General features: G+C 34.7%; 1 protein-coding gene across 3 annotated transcripts in view; it reads right to left on the minus strand.

The window, feature by feature from the left end:
- Positions 1-23,774, minus strand: part of CSMD3 (CUB and Sushi multiple domains 3) — a 1,084,122-nt gene that overhangs the window by 440,644 nt on the left and 619,704 nt on the right. For all 3 annotated transcript variants that reach the window (XM_027092553.1, XM_027092552.1, XM_027092550.1), the window contains 3 exons: positions 6,526-6,708; positions 4,424-4,750; positions 529-723 (listed from right to left, as the gene is read on the minus strand). In XM_027092553.1, the coding sequence (XP_026948354.1) occupies positions 529-723; positions 4,424-4,750; positions 6,526-6,708 (705 nt within the window). The remainder of the gene's footprint in view (positions 1-528; positions 724-4,423; positions 4,751-6,525; positions 6,709-23,774) is intronic.

Below are 23,774 nucleotides of genomic sequence, written 5' to 3' on the forward strand. Positions count from 1 at the left end.
AACTTTCTTGACTGCATTTCATTGGGCAAATCAAAATTGAAAAAAAAAATGTTTAGTGAACTATGCCTACCAAAATTATACATTTTAAATAATGGGTGCTTTAGCATAAATTTATTTATTATGATTAATAATAGTTAATGCTTTTTAAAAAATAAATTCAATTTATACCATGAATAGTTAAAAGACCAAGAAAAATATGACTGGAAACTATAAAATATACTCAGCTGTAACTATGAAATATATTAAAGGTACTCTACACATGCAACCAATATCTACTGTTTATTAATGTGTATCTTTTAATAAGAGCTCCTTTTAAAGGGAGCTTCTAAAAGATTTCTAAAAATTAAAATAATAAAAATAAAAAATAAATATTAAAAGTGTAATTTAACTACATACTATATGTCTAAAGTATAACGCTAAATGATATTTTAAGATTACAAGAGTCCTGGTAGAACAATGAATTTCCTGTTATGGTTTCTAGTGCATAGTTACGATGGAATTGTATTTTGCACTGACCATTGTGCTTACCTCCACATTTTGGAATTGGTCCACTCCACATCACTTTTCCATCCATAAGAATACACGTAATTGTTTCTGTTCCCTGGGTTTTAATAAATCCTTCTTCGCAAATAACTGAAATCGAACTTCCTAATTGAAAGTTGTCCCCAAACCGCCTTGCATTGATTGGTATTCCAGGATCAGGACACTCATTATGTCCAAATGCTTGAGAACAGCAAAAAAAGAGAAAAACACACAAACTAGCAGTATGAGACAGACCCTTGTGTATTGGGGATGAGAAAAAATGATTTTTAAAATGGTTATGCTCATTTCTAGAAAAGCCTTTATTTAAAAAAAAAAAAAAAAGAGAGAGAGAGAGGCTCTCCTCTGACCATACCTTTTTCTCTCTGATGTGTAATGGATGTGGTTGTTTTAAAATGTGAACTACACTCTACAATTACAAAACTTCAAAATAGAATTGTTTCTGCTTATTTCTTGAAATCATTTGCCTTATCTAAGCAAAAATATCCAGTATAAGCTGGACAGAATTCCAATTAATGTGAATACAGAGCAGGCTGATACAGAGCAGGTTGACTAGGCCCCTTTGAAAATTTTTCTTGTGATTCATTGTTTGGAACGAAGAGATCGTCTCACAGTGAGTATTAAAGTGAAATGTTTCAATCTAGTTATGAAAGTCTTACAATTTCTCTATAATTTTCCATATATCATTTAGTCTTTGCCATCCAGGAAAAGGGAAAAGAGGTAATTCTTTTGCAAACACCATGTTCTAGGCACTGTGATAGGAGCCTAGATATATCTAAAGATATATTGTCACCTCACTTAACATTTAGAATAGCCTGATGAGCAAAGTATAGCCATTTACTCTAAAGAGTAATGTGAGATTCAGAAAAAGTTAAGTAGCTTGCCTCAGATCATAGAGACAGTATTGAAATGGATCCCCTGGTCTGGCTTTAAATTTTTTCTTCACAACATATATATTTTTAATATTTATTTATTTATTTATTTATTTTTATTTTGGCTGCACCTGGTCACAGGATCTTTGTTGCAGCACGTGGACTCAGTTGCAGCATGCATGTGGGATCTAGTCCCCCGACCAGGGATTGAACCTGGGCCCCCTGCATTGGGAGCACAGAGTCTTACCCACTGGACCACCAGGGAAGTCCCTCTCCACAACATATTGTATCTTGGATTATTTGTCTCATGTCTCTCAAGAGAATGTGAGTTCTTTAGTTCAGGGTCACTATCTTATTTTACCTTGTATCTCCCAGGATGCGTATTTAGCCCCGTCCCAGCAAGTAGCAGAAGTGTAAGGACAATATGCTTACTTAAATTTCTCATAGATTATAGATTACATGAGCCCTATAAATTTGCATTATAAATGTTTAAATTAGTATAATACAAGTGGAAGAATATTTAAAGTAGCAAAGTCTAAATATGTAAAACATATTTTAAGGGGTATTTACAATTTAATATTATATACATACTGCATGGGTACATGCAGCTATTTAAAATTTTTTCACTAAATCAATCATCACTGTGATACTGTTCATAAATTATATAATTGTATTATCCAGTCTCCTCATTTTTAAGTTAAACAGTATAAAATAACATTAAGGTAAATTCTAAAATATATAAAATTTATTTTGTAGGTACATTTATTTCTAATTATTGTTTTCTGCTGTGTTTTTAAACAGCTCAGTATCGATTAACCCTGGTTGCTCTTATATATAATGCCTGCTGGATAATTTTTCAGAAAAAAACAGCAGTAGGAAGCATTGAATATAAGAATTTTAATACAATGGTTTAAATTATTTACTAGAGAAACAGAATAAGGAACAAGAGGCATATTTCCATAATACCTTCAAGATACCATAAATATTAAAGTTAAAAATATTATTCATTTAAGGGAATTCCCTGGTGGTCCAGTGGTTAGGACTTGGTGGGGTCTGGGGTTCAATCCCTGGTTGCAGAACTAAGATCCCGCAAGCTGTGTGGCAAGAAAAGAAAAAAAAAAAAAATATATATATATATATATATATATGCATTTAAGACAACATAAAACTGTAAATAGATAAATGTATGTGTCTATATTTATACATATATATGAAATATTTTAAAAGGGACTTACAGATAAAGCAACCATTTTATACAGCATGTCTCTCTGACACATGTCACAGCTAATTCAACTTTAATGATGTGCAATTACATGTTGACAACTTATTAGTGACAATGTTCACTAAGAGTGTCACTTTGAAAAGACAATAACTGCATTTTGTTATTAATTGACAAAGCTCAGCACTGAACGGGCTGGGGCAAGGGTGAGGGTGAGGGGTGTGCAGTGCTTTTTTAAAGAGCAGGAAATTAAATCCTATTATAATGTGACACTTAAATAACTCATCAAGTTGGTCAGAATCTGACAGAGTGTGGTAACTTTGAAGAAAACAATAAAAATCACTAGCATTCTACAGCTTGAGGTAAAACATGTGCACACGGAAGCATTAAAATGTGTTTGTTAACTTACTAAAGTTCTTAAAACTAAGTAAGTTTGTTAACTTACTAAGTTTGTTAACTTTTCTCATTTATGTGATTCATCTTTTTGCTATATTTACACCACATTATTTTCAGAAAAATAATATGCATCCTTTTGAAATACAAAAAATATGGGTGATAGACAATAGCTAAATAACCTCGAAGAATTCTTAAATCTAAAGCAATGTAATAAATACAATAATAAAATAAGAATTGACAGGGAATACTTCAGAAGACAACTAAACAACAACTGTTAATGTTTATTGAGTATTTATTAGGTATATATGCTGAATTATTTACATGCATTACCCTATTTACTCTGATTAAATAAAATTCATATTTTATGGCAAGATGAAAATTTAAACATAAATTTTTCTCTGCCATCTTGGGCTTCTTCCTTCCTCTTTAGTGTGTATCATTCATCTGCATTAACCAGACCTCCTTAGTAGATAACAGTCCTTCTTAATCTCATAAGGGATCACGATGACCCACTACTTGCTTTGGATGTGCAGATCTGGATTGTGTAAACTGTTAATAGGTCATTTGACTATAACCCTTTGTCTCAAAAACTTACATAACTGTGCTTTGACCTCTAACAGGTGGAACAGTCCTCAGAGCTTTCTGAAAGACTGTCTCCCAGGTTATAATCCACAGGTTGGCTTGGAAAAAAAATGTTCATTTCTTTCTTAGATTGACCACTGATTATTTTTTTCATCGACAGCTCCTTACAAAAACCCAGTATGACTTTATGGATGAATACTGAGGCTCTGTTATTAAACCTAAAAGTGTAGCAAAACCAAGATTTGAAGTTGCATAGTTTGACCTTAGAGCTGATATTCTTAATCACTAAGGTATTTTGCCCCCATAGCATCTTTGCTAAGTCAGCTCCGTAACCTACTGCCCAGAATTAGTAATTTCCTTCTCTGTGATACTTTGATAGTCTAGCTAATTTTGTCTTTGGAATTATAACTCTGTGTTGTCATTATTTGTTTAAAATCCTCTACTGATATATGAATATCTTGAAGGAAGGATCTATCCCCCTTTTATGTTTGCATACCAATAACAGAGCAAAATATGTTATGTACAGTAGGTTTGAGATTATGCTTATAAGATTTAATAGAATAAGCTAATATATTGGTGATATAGTAATTATATTTAATATATATCTCCTTAACATCAGGCCTCTCACAAAGAGAAATGACACAGTAAGGAGTAAAAATATGGTTAGAAATCAAGGGCTGAAAGACTGTCCCTGATACAAATTATGTATATGACTTGCTCAAGTTTCCTATCTGTGGAACAAGAGAGCTGTTTTGTATGATTCCATTCTAGCTCTAATGTGTAGAAATATGTTATATGGAAAAATTAAACTTACTGTTATAAGTGATGTTAAAGCCACGTCCTGACATTGAGTGGTCAGCTTGAAATTCCAATCGTAGTATATGACTATTACTAGTAAGATGAGAAGGCACCTCAGCCCCAGTAAAGGTTCCAAGAATTGGGGAGTCTGGAGAGTCTCCATCTTTAACAGCAAGGAAGTCAAACTGGGATTCCAGATCGAAGTCATTGAAAGAAAGGTGTATCCGACTCCCTGGTTCAGAGATTATTGTCCAGATGCAATTTAAATTATTTCCATACCCTTCGGGATAATCAGGAGAAAGGACTGTTCCCATTGGTGCAGTAAAGTTAGAGAGGCAAGGAACTGTTAAAGTAGGAAGATTATAAAAAACAATAAATTTTCAAATTTATTACCTCAAATAATTCAAATTACCTCATTTTGCCACAGCCAACAATTATAATAATCAATTAGCAGTTTAAAAAAAATATTAAACAATATAATCTATCTTACAAAACAAAAAAAATATGCTGTTGTTTGCACATTATTAAGGAAGGCTACTAGTACTTTGAATTACTGTATGTTTAAATATGCACAAAAATATAATTGGAGTAATAACAGCAATTTATTTTGACATCATGTCCATGTTAGAGTGCAGTGCAAAGTTTTAGTTTCTGTGCTTAAAAAAGTATTGGAGAAGTATATAGACATTTCCAAAGAAAACAATAATGCTCACAAAATGACTGAAAACAAACACACACAAATATTATGTAGGTATTAACATAACTGGGATAATACAACCTGGAGAAAACTTGGAGTGAGGGTAGTAACTAGGTGAACTTCACTCCTACCATGGCCATGGGATGCTCTGATAGCTTATAACACAGATAAGGAGATGAATTAACACTTATTATAGCTGCCACTAGGGGCTAATGCTGGAAAAAAACTAAATAAGAACTCCCATACCATACTAAGGTTGGTCTTTATTTCCCCTCAGATTTATTTTTTTAGCTTTTAAAAAATATGATTTAAAGGTTCACACAGAACATTTAGAAAGTAGAGGAAGGATTAAAAAACAATGATTTATTACACAGAGGAAAAAAAGATAATATTAGAAAACGTTTGGCCTCCACTCACTTTAAAAGTTCTCAGTACGTGTTTAAAAATGTTAAATATTTAAAAAATGTTAAATAATCAACATTTTCAATAAAGGAAAATGTGTGTTTTGCAGCACAAATTAAAATTCAGATAAAATGCAGGTCTTGAAAACTGCTAAATTTTTTAAAAAACAGTTATATATTGAAGTAAAGTTTGTGCTAATGCCTTTGTAGGGAATAAAGGATTTCACAAATGAAAAGTATGATCATTATAAGTTCGATACAGATGAAAAGTCATATTTTAAAACAAGAAAATTATTTTTTACTTTCATGATTATGAGCTTATATGTTATCATTTGTAACAAAACTAAATGCAAAATTTTCAACATTGCATTCACACCTGGTAAGCTGTATTTGTTGGTAATGAAGATAGTATTTAATTTAACCTAAAAGTACATCCATAGATAAAACAAATTATATTTTTGTTGCAGCTAAATTGGAATGCTTTAAAGTATTTGAAGAAACACATTATTTTAATCCAAGCATATCACAAACATTAATGAATTTTATTCTGTGCAATATAAATAAATGGCACTTAAGCAGGCACTAGTGTGAGCATCTACAAGAAAAAATAAGTTAATGCATTATACATAGAATATAAGCTTTAAATATTTTAAGTGTTTCTGATTGCAAATAAGCATATACTACCTTGTTAAAATAAATGAGCCTAATAGAATTAGCTCAGATGTATAATTTCCATAAGAAGTATTCTATCTATAAAGTATAAAATGCCACCAATAAAGTGTTATGAGGACATATGTAAACTATACTTTGCCATTACCAAGTGAACTGTGCTAACTTTATTTAAATCTGCAATGAAATTTATAATTTGGCATAAGCACACTTGTTAAAGATAGTGTTGAAAAGTGCTACTCATTCAAAAATAATTACACAGTTCCAGTTCTTTGCAATTAATTACAAAAGCAATTATATGCAAGGACAGGGTAGCATATGCTATCTGGAAGCAAAGCATTTGGTACTCACAGATGCAGATGGGTATGTTTGCAGACCATTGGTTATTCTCTTGACAAACAATGGATTTCTCTCCAATTAATTCAAATCCAAACTGGCATTCGAACCTTAAAACATCACGATTAGAAAATCCATCACCTTCTCTAATTCCATATAAGGGTGTACCAGGATCACCACAACTTTCTTTTTCAATTTCTGTAAAAATAAATGATATGTCAGATTTCAAGGCTTTCAGGCATATGATATCCATACAGCAAATTTAAGAGATGTACACTCTCTATAGCCAAGATATTTCAGAGCAAAAGAGGAAAATGTTCTCCAATCTTAATTTTCTCTTACTACTGTTATGGACATGATTTGAGGAAATGATCTTTAGGGAACAATTAGTGCATTTCTCTCATTTTGTAGATAGGGAAACAGGTTGTTGGAGCTAATGCAGTTGTTCTTAACAGAACAATTACGAAAAAGATTCAGATTATCTGTTTGTACTACATACATACACACATAAATATACATATGTATTTTCCCCAAATCTCAAAAACTTTTCTTATTTTTGTAATCTGTACATGATACAGGAAATCTTTGGATTGAAACCAGGACACAAGGTGATATTCTCTGCCTATGTGCTCCTAAAACAATCAGTGAATACCCTCCACACAGGATCTGCCACTCTCCCTAGTACCTGTTGGTTGAATTACTTCCCCAATTAGACTCCCCAAAAAGCTACTCATGTCAGGAATCAATTTTTCATTCCAAATTACCCATATATGTTCCTCAACAAATGTTTTGTGGATGAATTAAATTGAAGGAGGTTGAAAAAAAAAATCTCTCAAGAGCACATTAAAACACCCTTTCGACATGTGCTCAAGGAAACTCCAAATATCTGGGATCTTCCTTGTGAATCTAGGAATGTCAGTTGCAGATTATTGTGGTAATTGTTTTGGTTTTTAAGTTACATGAAATCACATTAATACAGTAATCTTCAAACAACAGCAAAAAAAATTAATTTAAATTTAAAAAATAAAACTTTGAGATAAAGTTATGGTCTCTCTTGACACTCCAACAATCACACATTCCGGGTTCTTCTGTAATCTACTAGCATCAATTTGTTGTGTATCTTTACAGTTCTTTATGCATGCTTTTATAATAATACACATATATAGGTACTATGTAATATAAACATCTGTATTTTTGTAAACGTAAAAATTCTCTTCACAAAATCTAGGTAGTATTGCTTTTTATATATATAGTAACTTGTACTATACTGTCAATATATTCTATAACTTGCTGTTTTTTGAACCAAACAATAATTTTGGAGATATTTTTGAATGTCCTTGTATCCTTAGCAGAAAACATAGTTATAATGATTTCTTTAATACACTTCATTTGATTTGATATTTGTTTTTATCTGTGTCATAGTGACATTGGTCTATCATTTTTCTTGTGCTGTTCCTATACAGACTTAATATCAAGGGAAGAGGTTAGCAATTTTCCAACATTCACTAGTCTTTTAGACTAGTTTGCATAAGAGGAAAATTGGATCCTTGAGTGTAACAATTTGCCAAAAATGCTGACTGAGCCTGGTATAATTTTGAGATAGGTATCTGACTACCATTTCAATATCTTCTAGGGTTATTTTACTATTAAAGTTATTTTTCTGGGGGGGAGGAAATATTAGCAACTTATATATATATGTTAGAGAAGTGCAATTTTCCAGTTAGTTTAGTAGTAATAGAATTGTGTTACAAAATCTTTAAATATCTCTTTACAAAGATGTCATAAACTTTCTCACTCCCAATGCTATTTATTTGTGATGAGTCTTCCAGTTTTCTTTGCCTCATACTTAAAAAACATTGTCAAATTTACTAGTCTACTCAAAGAACCACATTTTGCTAATCAATTCCATTGTTTTGATTTTATTTAAACATCTTTCATTTTTATCTTTTTGGATTCCACCTTCAACTTTCTTTTGCATTATTTTGCTATTCTTTCTCCACCTTCTTGAGCTGAAGTCTTAGGGTTTGTTTTTATATTAGTTTATTTTCAGTCTTTCTTGTTTCCTTAAAAAAATGTTTTTTAGTCTATAAATTTTCTTCAGAGTACTGTTTTGATATTTAGAGCTTTTTTTGTTCACTTCTAAATAGTCTGTAATTTCCATTTTGATTTCCTCCTTAACTCATAAATAATTTCAAGGTGTTTTTAAATATATGGGTCTAGGCTATCATTTTGTTGCTGATTTCTAATGTTATTGCTTTAATATTCAGTATAAGTATATCCAGCCTCACAGAGGATAAATCAATAAAATATATTCAATTCAATTTGCTATTATATTTGTCAAATTGAAATTATATGACCTTAGTTAATTTTTTCTACCCTCTCTGATAATTTCTAAAAGAACTGTGTTAGAAACTTGTACAAGTCTCTGAGATAGCCTCATCCACCAGAGGACAGACAGCAGAAGCAAGAAGAACTACAGTCCTGCAGCCTGTGGAACAAAAACCACATTCACAGAAAGACAGACAAGATGAAAAGGCACAGGGCTATGTACCAGATGAAGGAACAAGATAAAACCCCAGGAAAACAACTAAATGAAGTGGAGACAGGAAACCTTACAGAAAAAGAAATCAGAATAATGATACTGAAGATGATCCAGAACCTTGGAAAAAGAATGGAGGCAAAGATCGAGATGATGCAAAAAATGTTTAACAAAGATCTGGAAGAATTAAAGAACAAACAAACAGAGATGAACAATACAATAAATGAAATGAAAAATACACTAGAAGGAAACAATAACAGAATAACTGAGACAAAGAACGGATAAGTGACCTGGAAGACAGAATGGTGGAATTCACTGCTGTGGAACAGAATAAAGAAAAAAGAATGAAAAGAAATGAAGACAGCCTAAGAGACCTCTGGGACAACATTAAAGATAACAACATTTGCATTATAGGGGTCCCAGAAGGAGAAGAGAGAGAGAAAGGACCCGAGAAAATATTTGAAGAGATTATACTCGAAAACTTCCCTAACATGGGAAAGGAAATAGCCACCCAAGTCCAGGAAGCAAAGAGAGTCCCATACAGGATAAACCCAAGGAGAAACATGCTGAGACACATAATAATCAAATTGACAAAAATTAAAGAAAAATTATTGAAAGCAGCAAGGGAAAAATGACAACATACAAGGGAACTCCCATAAGGTTAACAGCTGATGTCTCAGCAGAAACTCTACAAGCCAGAAGGGAGTGGCATGACATATTTAAAGTGATGAAACGGAAGAACCTACAACCAAGATTACTCTACCTGGCAAGAATCTCACTCAGATTTGATGGAGAAATCAAAAGCTTTACAGAGAAGCAAAACCTAAGAGAATTGAGCACCACCAAACCAGCTCTACAACAAATGCTAAAGGAACTCCTCTAAGTGGGAAACACAAGAGAAGAAAAGGACCTACAAAAACAAACCCAAAACAATTAAGAAAATGGTAATAGGAACATGCATATCGATAATTACCTTAAATGTGAATGGATTAAATGCTCCAACTAAAAGACAGGGGCTCGCTGAATGGATACAAAAACAAGACCCATATATATGCTGTCTTCAAGAGACCCACTTCAGACCTGGGACACATATAGACCGAAAGTGAGGGGATGGAAAAATATATTCCATGGAAATGGAAATCCATCCAATAAGAAGATGTAACAATTATAAATATATATGCACCCAACATAGGAGCACCTCAATGCATAAGGCAACTGCTAACAGCTATAAAGGACACTACAAACAAGCCAAAAAGACAACCCTCAGAATGGGAGAAAATATTTGCAAACGAATCAATGGACAAAGGATTAATCTCCAAAATATACAAACAGCTCATGCAGCTCAATATTAAAAAACAAACAACCCAATCCAAAAATGGGCAGAAGACCTAAATAGACATTTCTCCAAAGAAGACATACAGATGGCCAAGATGCACATGAAAAGCTGCTCAACATCACTAATCATTAGAGAAATGCAAATCAAAACTACATAAGGTATCACCTCACACCGGTTAGAATGGCCATCATCAGAAAATCTACAAACAACAAATGCTGGAGAGGGTGTGGAGAAAAGGGAACCCTCTTGCACTGTTGGTGGGAATGTAAATTGTTACAGCCACTATGGAGAGCAGTATGGAGGTTCCTTAAAAGACTAAAAATAGAAATATAATATGACCCAGCAATCCCACTCCTGGGCATATACCCAGAGAAAACCATAATTCAAAAAGACACATGCACCCCAATGTTCACTGCAGCACTCTTTACAATAGTCAGGTCATGGAAGCAACCTAAATGCCCATAGACAGACTAATGGATAAAGAAGATGTGGTACATATATAAAATGGAATATCACTCAGCCATAAAAAGGAACGAAGTTGTCTCATTTGTAGAGACATGGATGAATCTAGAGACTGTCATACAGTGTGACATAAGTCAGAAAGAGAAAAACAAATATCGTATATTAACGCATATATGTGGAACATAGAACAATGGTACAGATGAACCAGTTTGCAGGGCAGAAATTGAGACACAGATGTAGAGAACAAACATATGGACACCACGGGGGGAAAGCAGCGGAGGTGGTGTGATGAATTGGGAGATTGGCATTGACATATATACACTAATATGTATAAAATGGATAACTAATAAGAACCTGCTGTATAAAAAAAATAAATAAAATAAAATTCAAAAATTAAAAAAAAAAGAACTTTGTTCAAGTTCCAAACAGAGTATGAATTTTGCCACATTTCCTGGTAGCTGAATCAAGCTCATTACATAGTTCAAACTGCATTGTGTCGTTCAATTTATTTAGCAAATATTTATTTGAGAACCCATGATGGGCCAGATTCTCTTCTAGGTACTATGTGGACTAGATCAATGAATAAACAGACAATAATTCCTGCTCTTCGGTGGTGTATATTCCATTGGAAGTTCACAAATAATAATAAATAAAAAGTGTTATTTTAGAAGGTGATGGATGCTCTGGTGGGGGGTGGGATGATGCACAGGGAATAGCAGGGCTAAAGTGCTAGGTGATGGTGGCATGACATTGTTGTTAGGCTCAGAAAATTTTATTCCTCTTATACCTTACTGAAATTGTTTCTGTTATTGAAAGACTAGGTTATTCTTCAACTGAAATGTCTTTCTTTTGCCCTCAATATTGAGTGATAATCGGTAAGGTATAGAATTTTAATTCAAAATTATTTTCCCTCAGCATTTTGAAGATATTTTTCCCTGGTCTTTTATCCATCCAGTATTCCTGATAAAAAAATATAACAAACTGATTTTAATTCTCTTTGTAATTAACCTGTTCCCTGCTCCCTCTCTTCCCTTCCCATAGTTGTTAGGATTCTTTTTTAGACTTGCTGTTTTTAAATGTCACTATCATCTACCTAGGTACTGGTTCTTAAATTTTTTTTTTTAACTTGGTACTTGATAGATTTCTGCTGTCAAATAACCTGTAACTTCTTTTTTTTCAGTTCTAAGAAATTGTTACCATTATTTCTTTTAAAATATTATTTTGTATGCACACTCATCTCTCTGGAACTCTTTCACATTAAACATCAGAGCTTTCAGATTTAGCCGTCATGTTGCTCGATCTTTCAAATTTTCATTTAAAAAATTCTCTATTCTGCATTCTAGAAGTATTATATATGTAAAATATGTATATATATTATAAATTCAAATTTATTAATTCACTGTGTACTTTTATCTAATTCTAATTCAACCTATATACTAAAAAATTATGTTATCATTTCTTGAATATTTAATGATTTATTACTTTTTATTATTTCATAACCTCCTATTATTTGTTCATGGATACAATTCCCCCCTTTATTTTTGTGAGGATATCTAGTACAATTTTTTTTTTCTTTTTACTGTTTCCTTGGGTACAGGCAGAAGTTTGCTTCAAGAGCAGCAGACTAAAGTTTCTTCTGAAGCAGCATATTTGAAAATATATTTGGTGAATCATAATGGTTGTCAAACTTATGATGAAAAGTGCAGGAGGAATTTATTTGGGGGAGGAACAAATTAGTTGGTTTTGAACCAGCTGTCAAATAAATGTTTTTATTTGCTTGCTTCTGTAAACTTCAGGCTTATTTCTTCTAATGTCAGAATCATGTCATACTTCTAGGTATAAATTATCTCCTCTGTTGATCTGTGGTACAGTCCACTTTTATGGTCTTCATCCTGAGTTGGGATGAAGACCCCTCTTGATAACTGCATTTGACTCTGATTCCATTTCTGGGCATTTGGTTCTGTAGCTGAAATATTTTCCTCTGTAGCAATTACTACAGTTTCTCAGGATTGCCAGTGGCCTCTTCCGTGGTGGCTTCTGGCCCTGATGAACAATGGCTTCCTTGGCAGAAGCTACAGCAACAGCAGCCAATGGAGGCATTGGTTTATGAAATTCTCAGCTTACCTCTATATTCCATATATATATATATATGTTTATTTATATTTATTTATCTCAGAGATCCCCTATGGCCTTATAATAAATGAAATGTTCTCTTCCTATTATTCAGCATCAGTGTATTTCTTTTTAATATGTTTTCTATCATCTTTGGGTTAGCACTGAGAATAAGTGCTTACTCTATTATACTATTTTGAAACCTTATATTTTTCTTTGCTCCTTTAATACAAAATTCTTTAAATTAAGAATATATTTTCAAATGAAGGTGTAATTTTGAAGCTGCAATACTCTCTTAGACTGAAAGACAATAGGCAGTAAGGAAAATAAACACATACCTACTGTATATCATTGCCTTTGAAATTTTTTTTCTATCCAGGAGGCAAGACTAATATCTGAACAAATAATTCATATGCAACATATCAGTATTATAATAGAGTTTTGTACAAAAATCAATTATTAATAATAGCTGCTATCATTTGTTGAACATTGAAATTGTATTGACATTGTGAAAATATTTTTTAAACACATTCGTTATATAATTTAATCCTCATAACAGCCATATGATGGAACTATTGTCATCTCCATTTACTAACAAGAAAAATAAAGGTCAGAGAAGTTAATTAATGCTATAGGCTGAATATTTGTGTCCCCCCAAAATTCATATGGTGAAACATAATCCCTGATGTGATGATATTTGGAGGTAGAGTCTTTGGGAGGTGATTAAGTCATGAGGGTGGAGCCCTCATGAATGGCATCTCTGCCCTTATAAAAGAGGACTTCAAAAGGCTCCTTGCCTATCCTGCCATGTGAGGACATAGGGAGAGGACAGCCATCTGTGAACCAGGAAATAGGCTCTCACCAAACACTGAATCTGCCAGCACCTTGATCATGGACTTCCTAGTTTCCAGACTGTAATGTTTGTTGTTTATAAGCCACCCAGTCTATAGTATTTTTGTTATAACAGCCAAAACAGACAAGATGTTAACTTGCCTAATTTCACAAAACTTATGAATAGTAGAGTTTAGGGTCTTTCTGAAGCTAAAGTCTTAATCACCAAATTATTGCAAAGAAATTTCCATTCATTAATTACCCACTTATGAAACATTTATTTAGTTTCTAATATGTTTCAAAAATAATACTAGCCACTAGGGATATAAAGACAAATAAGATGTAGCCTATGCCTTAAATGAGGGCACAAAGGAGGTACAGCAAAGTCCCCTTGAATCGGTGGTTGGCAAATTGGTAAAGGTTTCACAGAAGAGGTGACCCTTGAACTATCTTAGAGTTATTTCACTGTGTGAACTGGGGAACAGTAAGGAAGGAAAGGTATCCCAGGTGGAAGGAGAAGAGCAGTATCAGAAAAGATACAAAGTCTTTTCCCTTTCCTTTCTTTAGGTGGGGTGGCTTGGTTGGGGTTAGGAGGCTGTCTGAGTCCATTTAAGATACTATAAGAGAATACCATAGACTGAGTGGTTTGTAAACAACAGAAATTTGTTTCTCACAGTTCTGAAAGTTGGGAAGTCCAACATTAAGGTGTCAGCAGATTTGCTATCTGGAGAGGGCCGATTTCCTGGTTCACAGACATATGTCTTTTTGCTGTGTTCTCACATGGCAGACAAGGGGCAAGGGAGCTCCTGGGGTACTAATTCCGTTTATCAGGCTCCACTCTCATCACTTAGTCACCTCCCAAAGGCCCTACCTCCAAATATCATCACATTGGGGATTAGGTTTCAAAGTGTGAATTTTAGGGGGACCAAATATTCAGCCTATAGCAGAGGCAGTGATGGTGGTAACAGGAGTTGAGGAGGTAGTGAGGTCAAGTAAGTGACAGTGTGGCTAGAGGCCAAACAAGTAGAAACAAGGCCAAGGAAGCAGCCAGTAAGGTTGTAAGATTAAGTATATATTATGGGACTGTGCAAATCATAAATGTATTGAGGATAAGGGTAACTAGACTTCTCACTATCAAAAAGGGGATGTGGAGAAAGGGAAGGCTACAAAATTCTGAGGGGTTGAACTAAAATTGGAGAAATTGGTGTTAATTAATGTTTAAAATATAGATATACATAGATAGAGATGACTGTGTGTATTATGTCACACATAATGCACATATATTTTCTAGCCTCATCCACTGAGTACTAAAAGCAATAAGTACTCATAGCAACAAGTACATGAGTGCCCACATTTTGGTGTCCAAATCCCATTCTTCACTAAAGGGAACCAGGAAGTCTGCTTCCAGGGTTGGTCAAGGAAAAGTACAAGACAAAACTGGAACACTTGTTCTGTCAAGAAAAGTGCTTAAAGAATGATGGGGACACATCGAAAAGACAGAGGTCAGCCTGAAGGAGCTACACTAGCCATTCTAGGGCAGCTTAATCATCAAAACAATGATAATGATGGATTACAACTAATTGAATAAAATTCAAATGCATAAATCCATCTGATATAAATAAATGGGTAAATAAATAGAAGAGAACACTCTGTCTCCATGTAGAATGACAGTTAAAAAAATGTGGAATTATTAAAAATAAAAAATCAACATTTGACAGCCTCACAGCGATTTTGGATTCTGGTGAAGAGAATCCAAAAGGTGAAACTGGTCATGTTACCATGAAAAATCCCAGAAGGCACTAATTTTACTAGGTGATCAAGGATCACATAACCAGTGTGAATTACAGTGACATTGCCTCCTGAGGCAATGCACTAAAACAAGGAACATCATTTCTGTCAAGAATGCATGGCTGAGGGTACTTCCCTGGTGGTCCTGTGGTAAAGAATCTGCCTTCCAATGCAGGGGACGCGGGTTCGATCCCTGGTCAGGGAACTAAGACCCCACATGCTGTGAGGCAACTAAGCCCACGTGCCACAACTAGAGAGAAGCCTTTGCACCACGTGGGAGGATCCTGCATGCCGCAACTAAGACCCTGATGCAGCCAGATAAATAAATAAATATTAAAAAAAAAAAAGAATGCATAGTTGAAGTCTGGATATGAGGAAAGATTGCATGGACTCAGATTAAGGGACATATTCCAGAATGAAAGGCCTGTATTCTTTAAAGCTATCAGGGTCATGACAGACAGGGAAAAAATGAGGAACTCATTCAGATTGAAGGAAATGAAAGAGACACAACAAGTAAATGCACTGAAACTTCATGGGTTGAATCCTGACAAGAAAGGAAAAAGAGACATTTTGGGGTAGTGAAATTTGAATGAGGTCTGTGAATTTTTTGGTAGTGCTATATCAATGTTGATTTTCTAATTTACTCTTTTGCTATTTTGGAATTGCACTCCTCATTAGTCCATAAGCTTCTCCTCAGCCTTTGTTTCCTAGAGAACCAAAACTAAGATAAGTGACCTAAAACTGGCAAACAATTAGCAAACAAGGTAAGGGACTAGGCTATCTAAAGGTCTCAGAACGATAAGATTATTAGCTGCCATTATTGAGAGACTATTATTTGACAGGAGGTTTGCTAAATACTATAACTCTGTTTACTCATGTATCTCTTATTGCAACACTGAGAGCAAGGCACTATTTATTCCATAGGTGAAAAAATGAGGTTCTGAGAGGCTAACCAAAGTCAAATATGTAGAAATAGCTCAATTGAGTTTCTATTCAACATCTACTTGACGCCAATGACCACACTCTTTTCCATTGTTCAATGTTGCTTGAGAGAAAGGACGGAGAGAATACTGTGAGCCAGGCACTGGAATAATGCAGGAAAGAAACATATGAACTTGATTCCAGTATTGGAGCAGAAAAGACAGAAACATTAATTTTAAGAGAGGTTTTTGTCTTGAATGCTTCAACACACCAATCTCACCTTTATGGTATCAGCGTGATTTTAAAACTATTCAGATCTCTTCAAATTCCTTACTATGGAAGACCTTTATGATCTAAGCCTTTCCTGTTTTTCCTACCCAGTCTGCCACCATTTTCCTACTAGCCTCCAAAGTGTCTGGCATGTCAAGACACTCGCTGTTCCCTTTCACACCTACATGACCTAAGGCATGACATCTCAGCTGGGACAGAAGACAGCCAGTTTGTAACACCTGGGGAAATTCCTATACGTCTCTCAAGGTCACACTATACCTCTTCCATAAAGACTGCCCTAAGCTTGTAACTGTAGTCACTTACTTCTTCTTTGGGATTCTATAGGCCTTAGGAATACTTACATTGGTCCATACATTTTACTATAATAATTTATTCACTCATTTGTCTCTTCCCATGAGTTTTTATTCCACTTCACATTTCAAGTGTCTATACACAGTGATGACAAATATTCATATATCATTTATGTGTCAGGCACAGGTCTAAGCACTTGCTACATTTAACCTTGACACAACCCTATGCACCCCAAAGAGGTAAGTAACTTGCCTAGAGTGACACAATTTTAAACGGCAGACCTGGAATTTGAACGCAGATGGTGGTTCCAGAATATGAGTACTTATGCACTATACCTTCTCTCAGAGCCCGATGGTCAAGAATCGTTGTGGAATATATCAAGAAAGAAAGAAGGTAATAAAAATTAGCATACAAAAGTATGTGGTTCTATTAGTAAACGATATAGGCGATCACAAATTCTCATAGAGAACTATATATACAGAAAATCATAGAGTAACACATTCCAGCTATGTCTTTTGAATGATTTAAATTTTATAGTTGTCTTATAATTGCAGGAAATTTGTGCTAGATATTTTGTTTACCCCTCAAGAACAATTCTTTACCCTCTACTGCCCAGAGTTTTGTGACCCGAGGTTGGGAGTAAAGGCCGAACCACATCGACCCATAACAGACAGGCTCCTATACTACTCGACTTTCTGTTTGTGTAACCAGTGGTCTGGAAACAGACCACACTGGCAGGAGAGAAGATGAGAAGGCTGGGAGGAGAGTGCAGTAGAGGTATTTTCCCCCATCTTCTTCTCTGGCAGATCAACGTGGAATGGCTGTGTTCTTTTTTACTGAAAGGCACGCTTATGTCAGGCTGTCCTTTCCATACAGCAATCCTCTGAGCTCTACGAAAGTGATAATGGCTCCCCACTGTCACCAGCCATGGATACTGCATAGCCCCTTGTTGGTTTCCTTAAGATCTGCCCACACATGGCCAGTGTGAAAGTGCCATTTGTTACCTGCATTGTTCCTGACTGATAGAATACAACTTACCATTGAAAACTCAATGCAACACCAGAAGAACTTAGTTAGCATCCTACTGATTCTGGATTTTATTATCTTACGATATTTTGTTTCTTGGAATATAAAGTGGGGGTGAGATTTCTTTAACAAATGTTGCCTCCGGTGGGAGTCACCTAAATACTGTGCATCATTCACAACTAAATTTGGAGAGAACAGAATGAGTATCCATTCCCAGGGTAAGAGGCTGGCACCCATGGAGTACCAACCTGGTTCTGCTGTTTCTCCCTGCTGTGGAGGCAAAGAAATCAGAAACTGGAGAAGAGGTACTGAAATAAATGAGGGTGGGAGGTCAGATGAAACTTAAGCAGAGCACTTGGGAAGGCTCTCCTGCAGTGAGTTGAGAATAAAATAGGAAATAAGGTTTAAATGGCAGTGGTTGAAATTTGTAGAGCAGGACTCTTTCAACACCTTTTTTTAGTGATCAAATAACTTTGATCCTTGATGCCTAAAGTAATAGACTCTAATTTTAAATTCAATCAGATTTCCAGCCAAAAACTAACATCTAGCCTTAAAGTGACATGGAAATTCTCATTAATCAATCTCTGACCTGACAACAGTTGACACTGTAATTTAAATACTTCACAGAGGAACTGTGTAGGTTAAAAGAAAGTGATCTGTAAAACTTGCAGTTTTGCTGATTCTTAATGTTAAGAAGCCTCTCGGGAGTCTCATTACCTTAGCAACAGGCTTACAAAGGTAGTGAAATATAGAAACATGCAGCTAAAAAAGACCTTGTGAGTTAAACTCTGTCTCACCTTCAAGGATCTCAGACAAATGAGACTACAGTCAACGTTTAAGGAAATTTTGAGATGGAAAGCTATAACTTCCCAGGCAAAGTAATGAAGGACATATTTGCAATAATGTGTAAAGTGTTTTACAATCATGATGAAAACACTGACATTAAAAAGTATGTGCATTGCCATGTGTAAAACAGATAGCTAGTGGGAACCTGCTGTATAGCGCAGGGAGCTCAGCTCTGTGCTCTGTGGTGACCTAGATGGAAGGGATGGGAGGGGGGTGGGAGGGAGGTCCAAGAGGGAGGGGATATATACATACATATAGCTGATTCATTTCGTTGCACAACAGAAACTAACACAACATTGTAAAGCAACTATACCCCAATTTTTTAAAAAAATAAATAAAAGCTTCAGATTAGCTACAACCATTTAATAAAAAATCCAGAATTTTTATCCTAAGAAAAGACTCCCAAATTTTACCATTTTGCATAGGGCTGGTGTAGAAGAACATCTTGCAGCAAGTAATTAAATAATATACTGTTTTGGCATACTGTATAGCAAATAGAGGCACTCAAAACAAATAAACAAACAAACAAACCCTACTCAATTCTTAAACATATTTCACCTTAAAAATTATTGAACACCTTTATATGTCCAATAGAATTAGGAACTTGTGATAAAAACAATGAGCTTTTCTTTGGTTCTAAATATGATGCTATTTGACATATCATTAATTTGGAGATGGCAAACCATTTATATTCTGTCACCTTCATGCCCAGGTCTCAAATTTGGAGGATAACTGAGGGGGCTATAGTTAATGTCTGTGTATACAATGAATTTCCAAGCCTTCACAGTTGCCATGGTCTGAATGCATTCCGGCAAAATTCAAAGATGATGCCATTAAGAGGTGGGGACTTTGGGAGGTGGTTAGGTCATGAAGGCAGAGCCCTTATAAATAGGATTAGTGTTCTTAGGAAAGAGGCTCCAGAGTGACCCTTTCTCCCCTTCCACGTGTGAGGAGGACACAGCAAGAAGGCACCAGCTGTGGACCAAGAAGAAAACTCTCATGTTGACCATGCTGGAGCCTTGATCTTGGACTTTCAGCTTCTAGAACTGTGAGAAATAAATTTCTATTTTTTATAAACTACCCCATCTCTGCCATCTCTGGTATTTTGTTAGAGCAACCAAACCAAACCAAACCAAAACAAAACCAAAACAAAAATGAAAAAACAACCTAAGACAATAGGTATGGAACCTACATGAACTCGTATTATGTAATATTTTCCTCCTACACAGTTATTTATCAGACTTTTTTCTGGCCATGGCTTTCCTGGGGTTTTGGGTAAGACCCTACTTAACAATTATAACTCCACCCTCTTTCTCTCTTTCAAGAGAACTTGTTGGGATACAAGAGAGTGGGACCAAGGTTGTTTTTCAAAAATGAGTAAGTATCCTCTCATTTAATTAAAGAGAAATAAATAAAATTTTTAAATTAAATGAAAGAAATAAAAGTAAATAGATAAAAAAAAGATAAAAAACACCACAATGAAACAACTTCAAAACTGAGAACATTAATAATGCTTAACCAAGTAGTTCCCTAGTATATACATTTATTTGATTGTACAAAACAATTTAATGAGACTAGGTAGGAATCAATTAAAGAAAAAAAAAAAAAACACTTCTTGATGTTCCTGATGATAATGAAGTATCTTAGTTCAGGGAATTTAAAGGCTAGTCTTACTAACTTAGTATAATCAATTAATCTCAGTTCAATTTTTACTAAGGATCCACTATGTACCAAAAGTTGTGCTAGGAACTATGGACACAAAAAGATACATGTCATTATCTTGGTCCTTAAAAAAAAAAACACATGGTATACCAATTCACATTCCCACCAGCAGTGCAAGAGTGTTCCCTTTTCTCCACATCCTCTCCAGTATTTATTGTTTCTAGATTGGTACAGCCACTATGGAGAACGGTATGGAGGTTCCTTAAAAAACTACAAACAGAACTACCATATGACCCAGCAATCCCACTACTGGGCATATACCCTGAGAAAACCATAATTCAAAAAAAGTCATGTACCAAAATGTTCATTGCAGCTCTATTTACAATAGCCCGGAGATGGAAACAACCTAAGTGTCCATTATCAGATGAATGGATAAAGAAGATGTGGCACATATATACAATGGAATATTACTCAGCCATAAAAAAAACGAAATTTAGCTATTTGTAATGAGGTGGATAGACCTAGAGTCTGTCATACAGAGTGAAGTAAGTCAGAAAGAGAATGACAAATATCGTATGCTAACACCTATATATGGAATTTAAGAAAAAAAAATGTCATGAAGAACCTAGCGTTAAGACAGGAATAAAGACACAGACCTACTAGAGAATGGACTTGAGGATATGGGGAAGGGTAAGGGTAAGCTGTGACAAAGTGAGAGAGAGGCATGGACATATATACACTACCAAACGTAAGGTAGATAGCTAGTGGGAAGCAGCCGCATAGCACAGGGAGATCAGCTCGGTGCTTTGTGACCACCTGGAGGGGTGGGATAGGGAGGGTGGGAGGGAGGGAGATGCAAGAGGGAAGAGATTATGGGAACATATGTATAACTGATTCACTTTGTTATAAAGCAGAAACTAACACACCACTGTAAAGCAATTATACTCCAATAAAGATGTAAAAAACAACAAAAACAAAAAGAACTCATGGTACATAAGAGCTGCCAAACAACTGACTTCAGGATATATAGATAGATAGAGATCTATGTCTATCTATCTATATCTATCTATATCTAGATATTTTTTAAATTTCTTGACACATATTTTTAAGTAAAAGAGAATGAACTATGCTCTCGTCAGCACCTATGCCACAAAATGTAAATGTTTTAAAACTTCAAAATGATTTGAAAAGTTAAGTGCATTTCCTATATATTTGAAGATGAAATGTAAAAGTGACAAGTAATCCCTCCTTCCTGACTTGCCCTGAGGTAGTATCCTTAAAACTTGACCCACTGTTTATACTTAGGGTCCTTCAAAATACTTTCTTAGCATTTGCCTTAAATTAGCAACTAAGTACAGGGTCTGTGGCAAAAGGACAATGAGGAGGGCTGATTGAGATTAGGAAACCCAGTAATACGCTCAAGGGCATTTTTATAATAAACATCTCAAATCAGTTGATGCCATCAACCAGTAACCCAGCTAACTATAGATAGTGTCATTATCAATTTTTTCAGGGACAGCGACCTTGCTCATTTATATACATTCATTCTTTCATTTGTTCATTCAATCCTCTATTAGTATGTTCATTCAAGAAAAACATATTAGAATTGTACTATATCCCAAACATTGTGAATGTAGAGGTAAGACAATCTATCACTGCTTACCAGGAAAAGACAAGTATGCAGATACATATAAAAGAATGATAAATAATGTAGTTTTACAATAAGATATATGCAAAACATGAGGAGAAAATGAATAATTCTGCTTAGGAGTTGAAAGGCAAAATGATTCTATAAACTGAAATATGAAGTAAAATTAGGCAGATCTGCAAGGATGTGTGTGATTGGGGTTGCGGTATAGTGTGTGTGGTAGTTTGTGACATTTCAGGTAGAGGAAACAGTTTGATCAAAGGATGACAGTGTGAAACATCACATTTGGAGAAATTCAAGTAACTCAGTATGGCTGGAGTTAGGGTGCAAGAAGGGTAAGGTAAGAGATGAGGATGGGAGATGAGGGGACCCTGTGTACACTCTGAGGGACCTTTGACTTTATTCTAAGCAGAGATAAGCTATTGATAAGCATTTTGATGATGGACACCCCCCAAATATTCCACACATAGCAGACACACTAATCTCTTGTGAAATAAATGAAATATGCTACAGAGTCAATTAAAGAGACATGACCTCACTCCCTTTGGGACTTAAAGTCTAATACTGGAGCAGAAAAATGGAAGTATCAGGAAGCATTCCTTTTTATAAGAAGACTCAGTATAGCATTGTTCACTTCAACCTCACTTAACCCATCTATTCTTTAAATATTTTCTTTTGAAGTACAGTGAATGAAAGACCAAAGTGAAATACAGATTTTTGTCTAAATCTCTGTAGCTACATGTTTAAAAGAGTTTGCAAGCAGGGATAGATCAATATTTTTTGAACTATAATAGCAATCAAAGTAAATGGATCTTTCTTTTGAAAGTACCATAACTGTTAGCCTAAGAACATCATTCAAAGACTTCTAAACATTCTTGCTCTTACTGTATCTACCAGATGGTCAAAGGACATAAATTATTTGCAGGTATATCTATAAAGCAAGTAAGAAGAATCAACCACTCTTATTATTATAAAAGACAACATTGAAAAAATCCAGAGTGCAACAAATGAACAGAATATGGCTTTTGTTCTAAAAATAATAACGTTGATATAGTATTAGCCCTTTACGGAATTAAGTCCTGGGACTATCCACATAAGCTCTTTCAGTCAAAGAACAGGTATTGAGCACCAGTATGTGCTCAACTGGGGAGCTCCTAGATGAATGGGCCTGGGTGTTTGCTCAAGGAGATAAACATAACATTTAATCAGGCATTTTGGAGCACTAATGATAGATATGAAAACAACAAATAAAACATAACATTAGGTCTCTGGGGCTGATTTCTTCATATAATTTGGGTCTCTGAGGCTACTATGATAACCACTTCTCCATTGTCTTAGTCTATATTTCAAGCTCTGGGAGTTCTATTTTCAGGAGAGGACCCTATATCCATCATATATATTTTAGTTTGAATTTGAATTATCATGTAACTTCTTACAAGTTATCTGAATTTTAACTCATCTCAAGTAGTAAGATGAATGACTAATTTTCAAAGTACAACTTTTTGTATCTT

The sequence above is a fragment of the Aethalodelphis obliquidens genome, unplaced genomic scaffold (assembly GCF_003676395.1).
Source record: "Aethalodelphis obliquidens isolate GAN/ISIS:26980383/991018 unplaced genomic scaffold, ASM367639v1 scaffold79, whole genome shotgun sequence".
In the NCBI taxonomy this organism is placed as follows: Eukaryota; Metazoa; Chordata; class Mammalia; order Artiodactyla; family Delphinidae; genus Aethalodelphis; species Aethalodelphis obliquidens.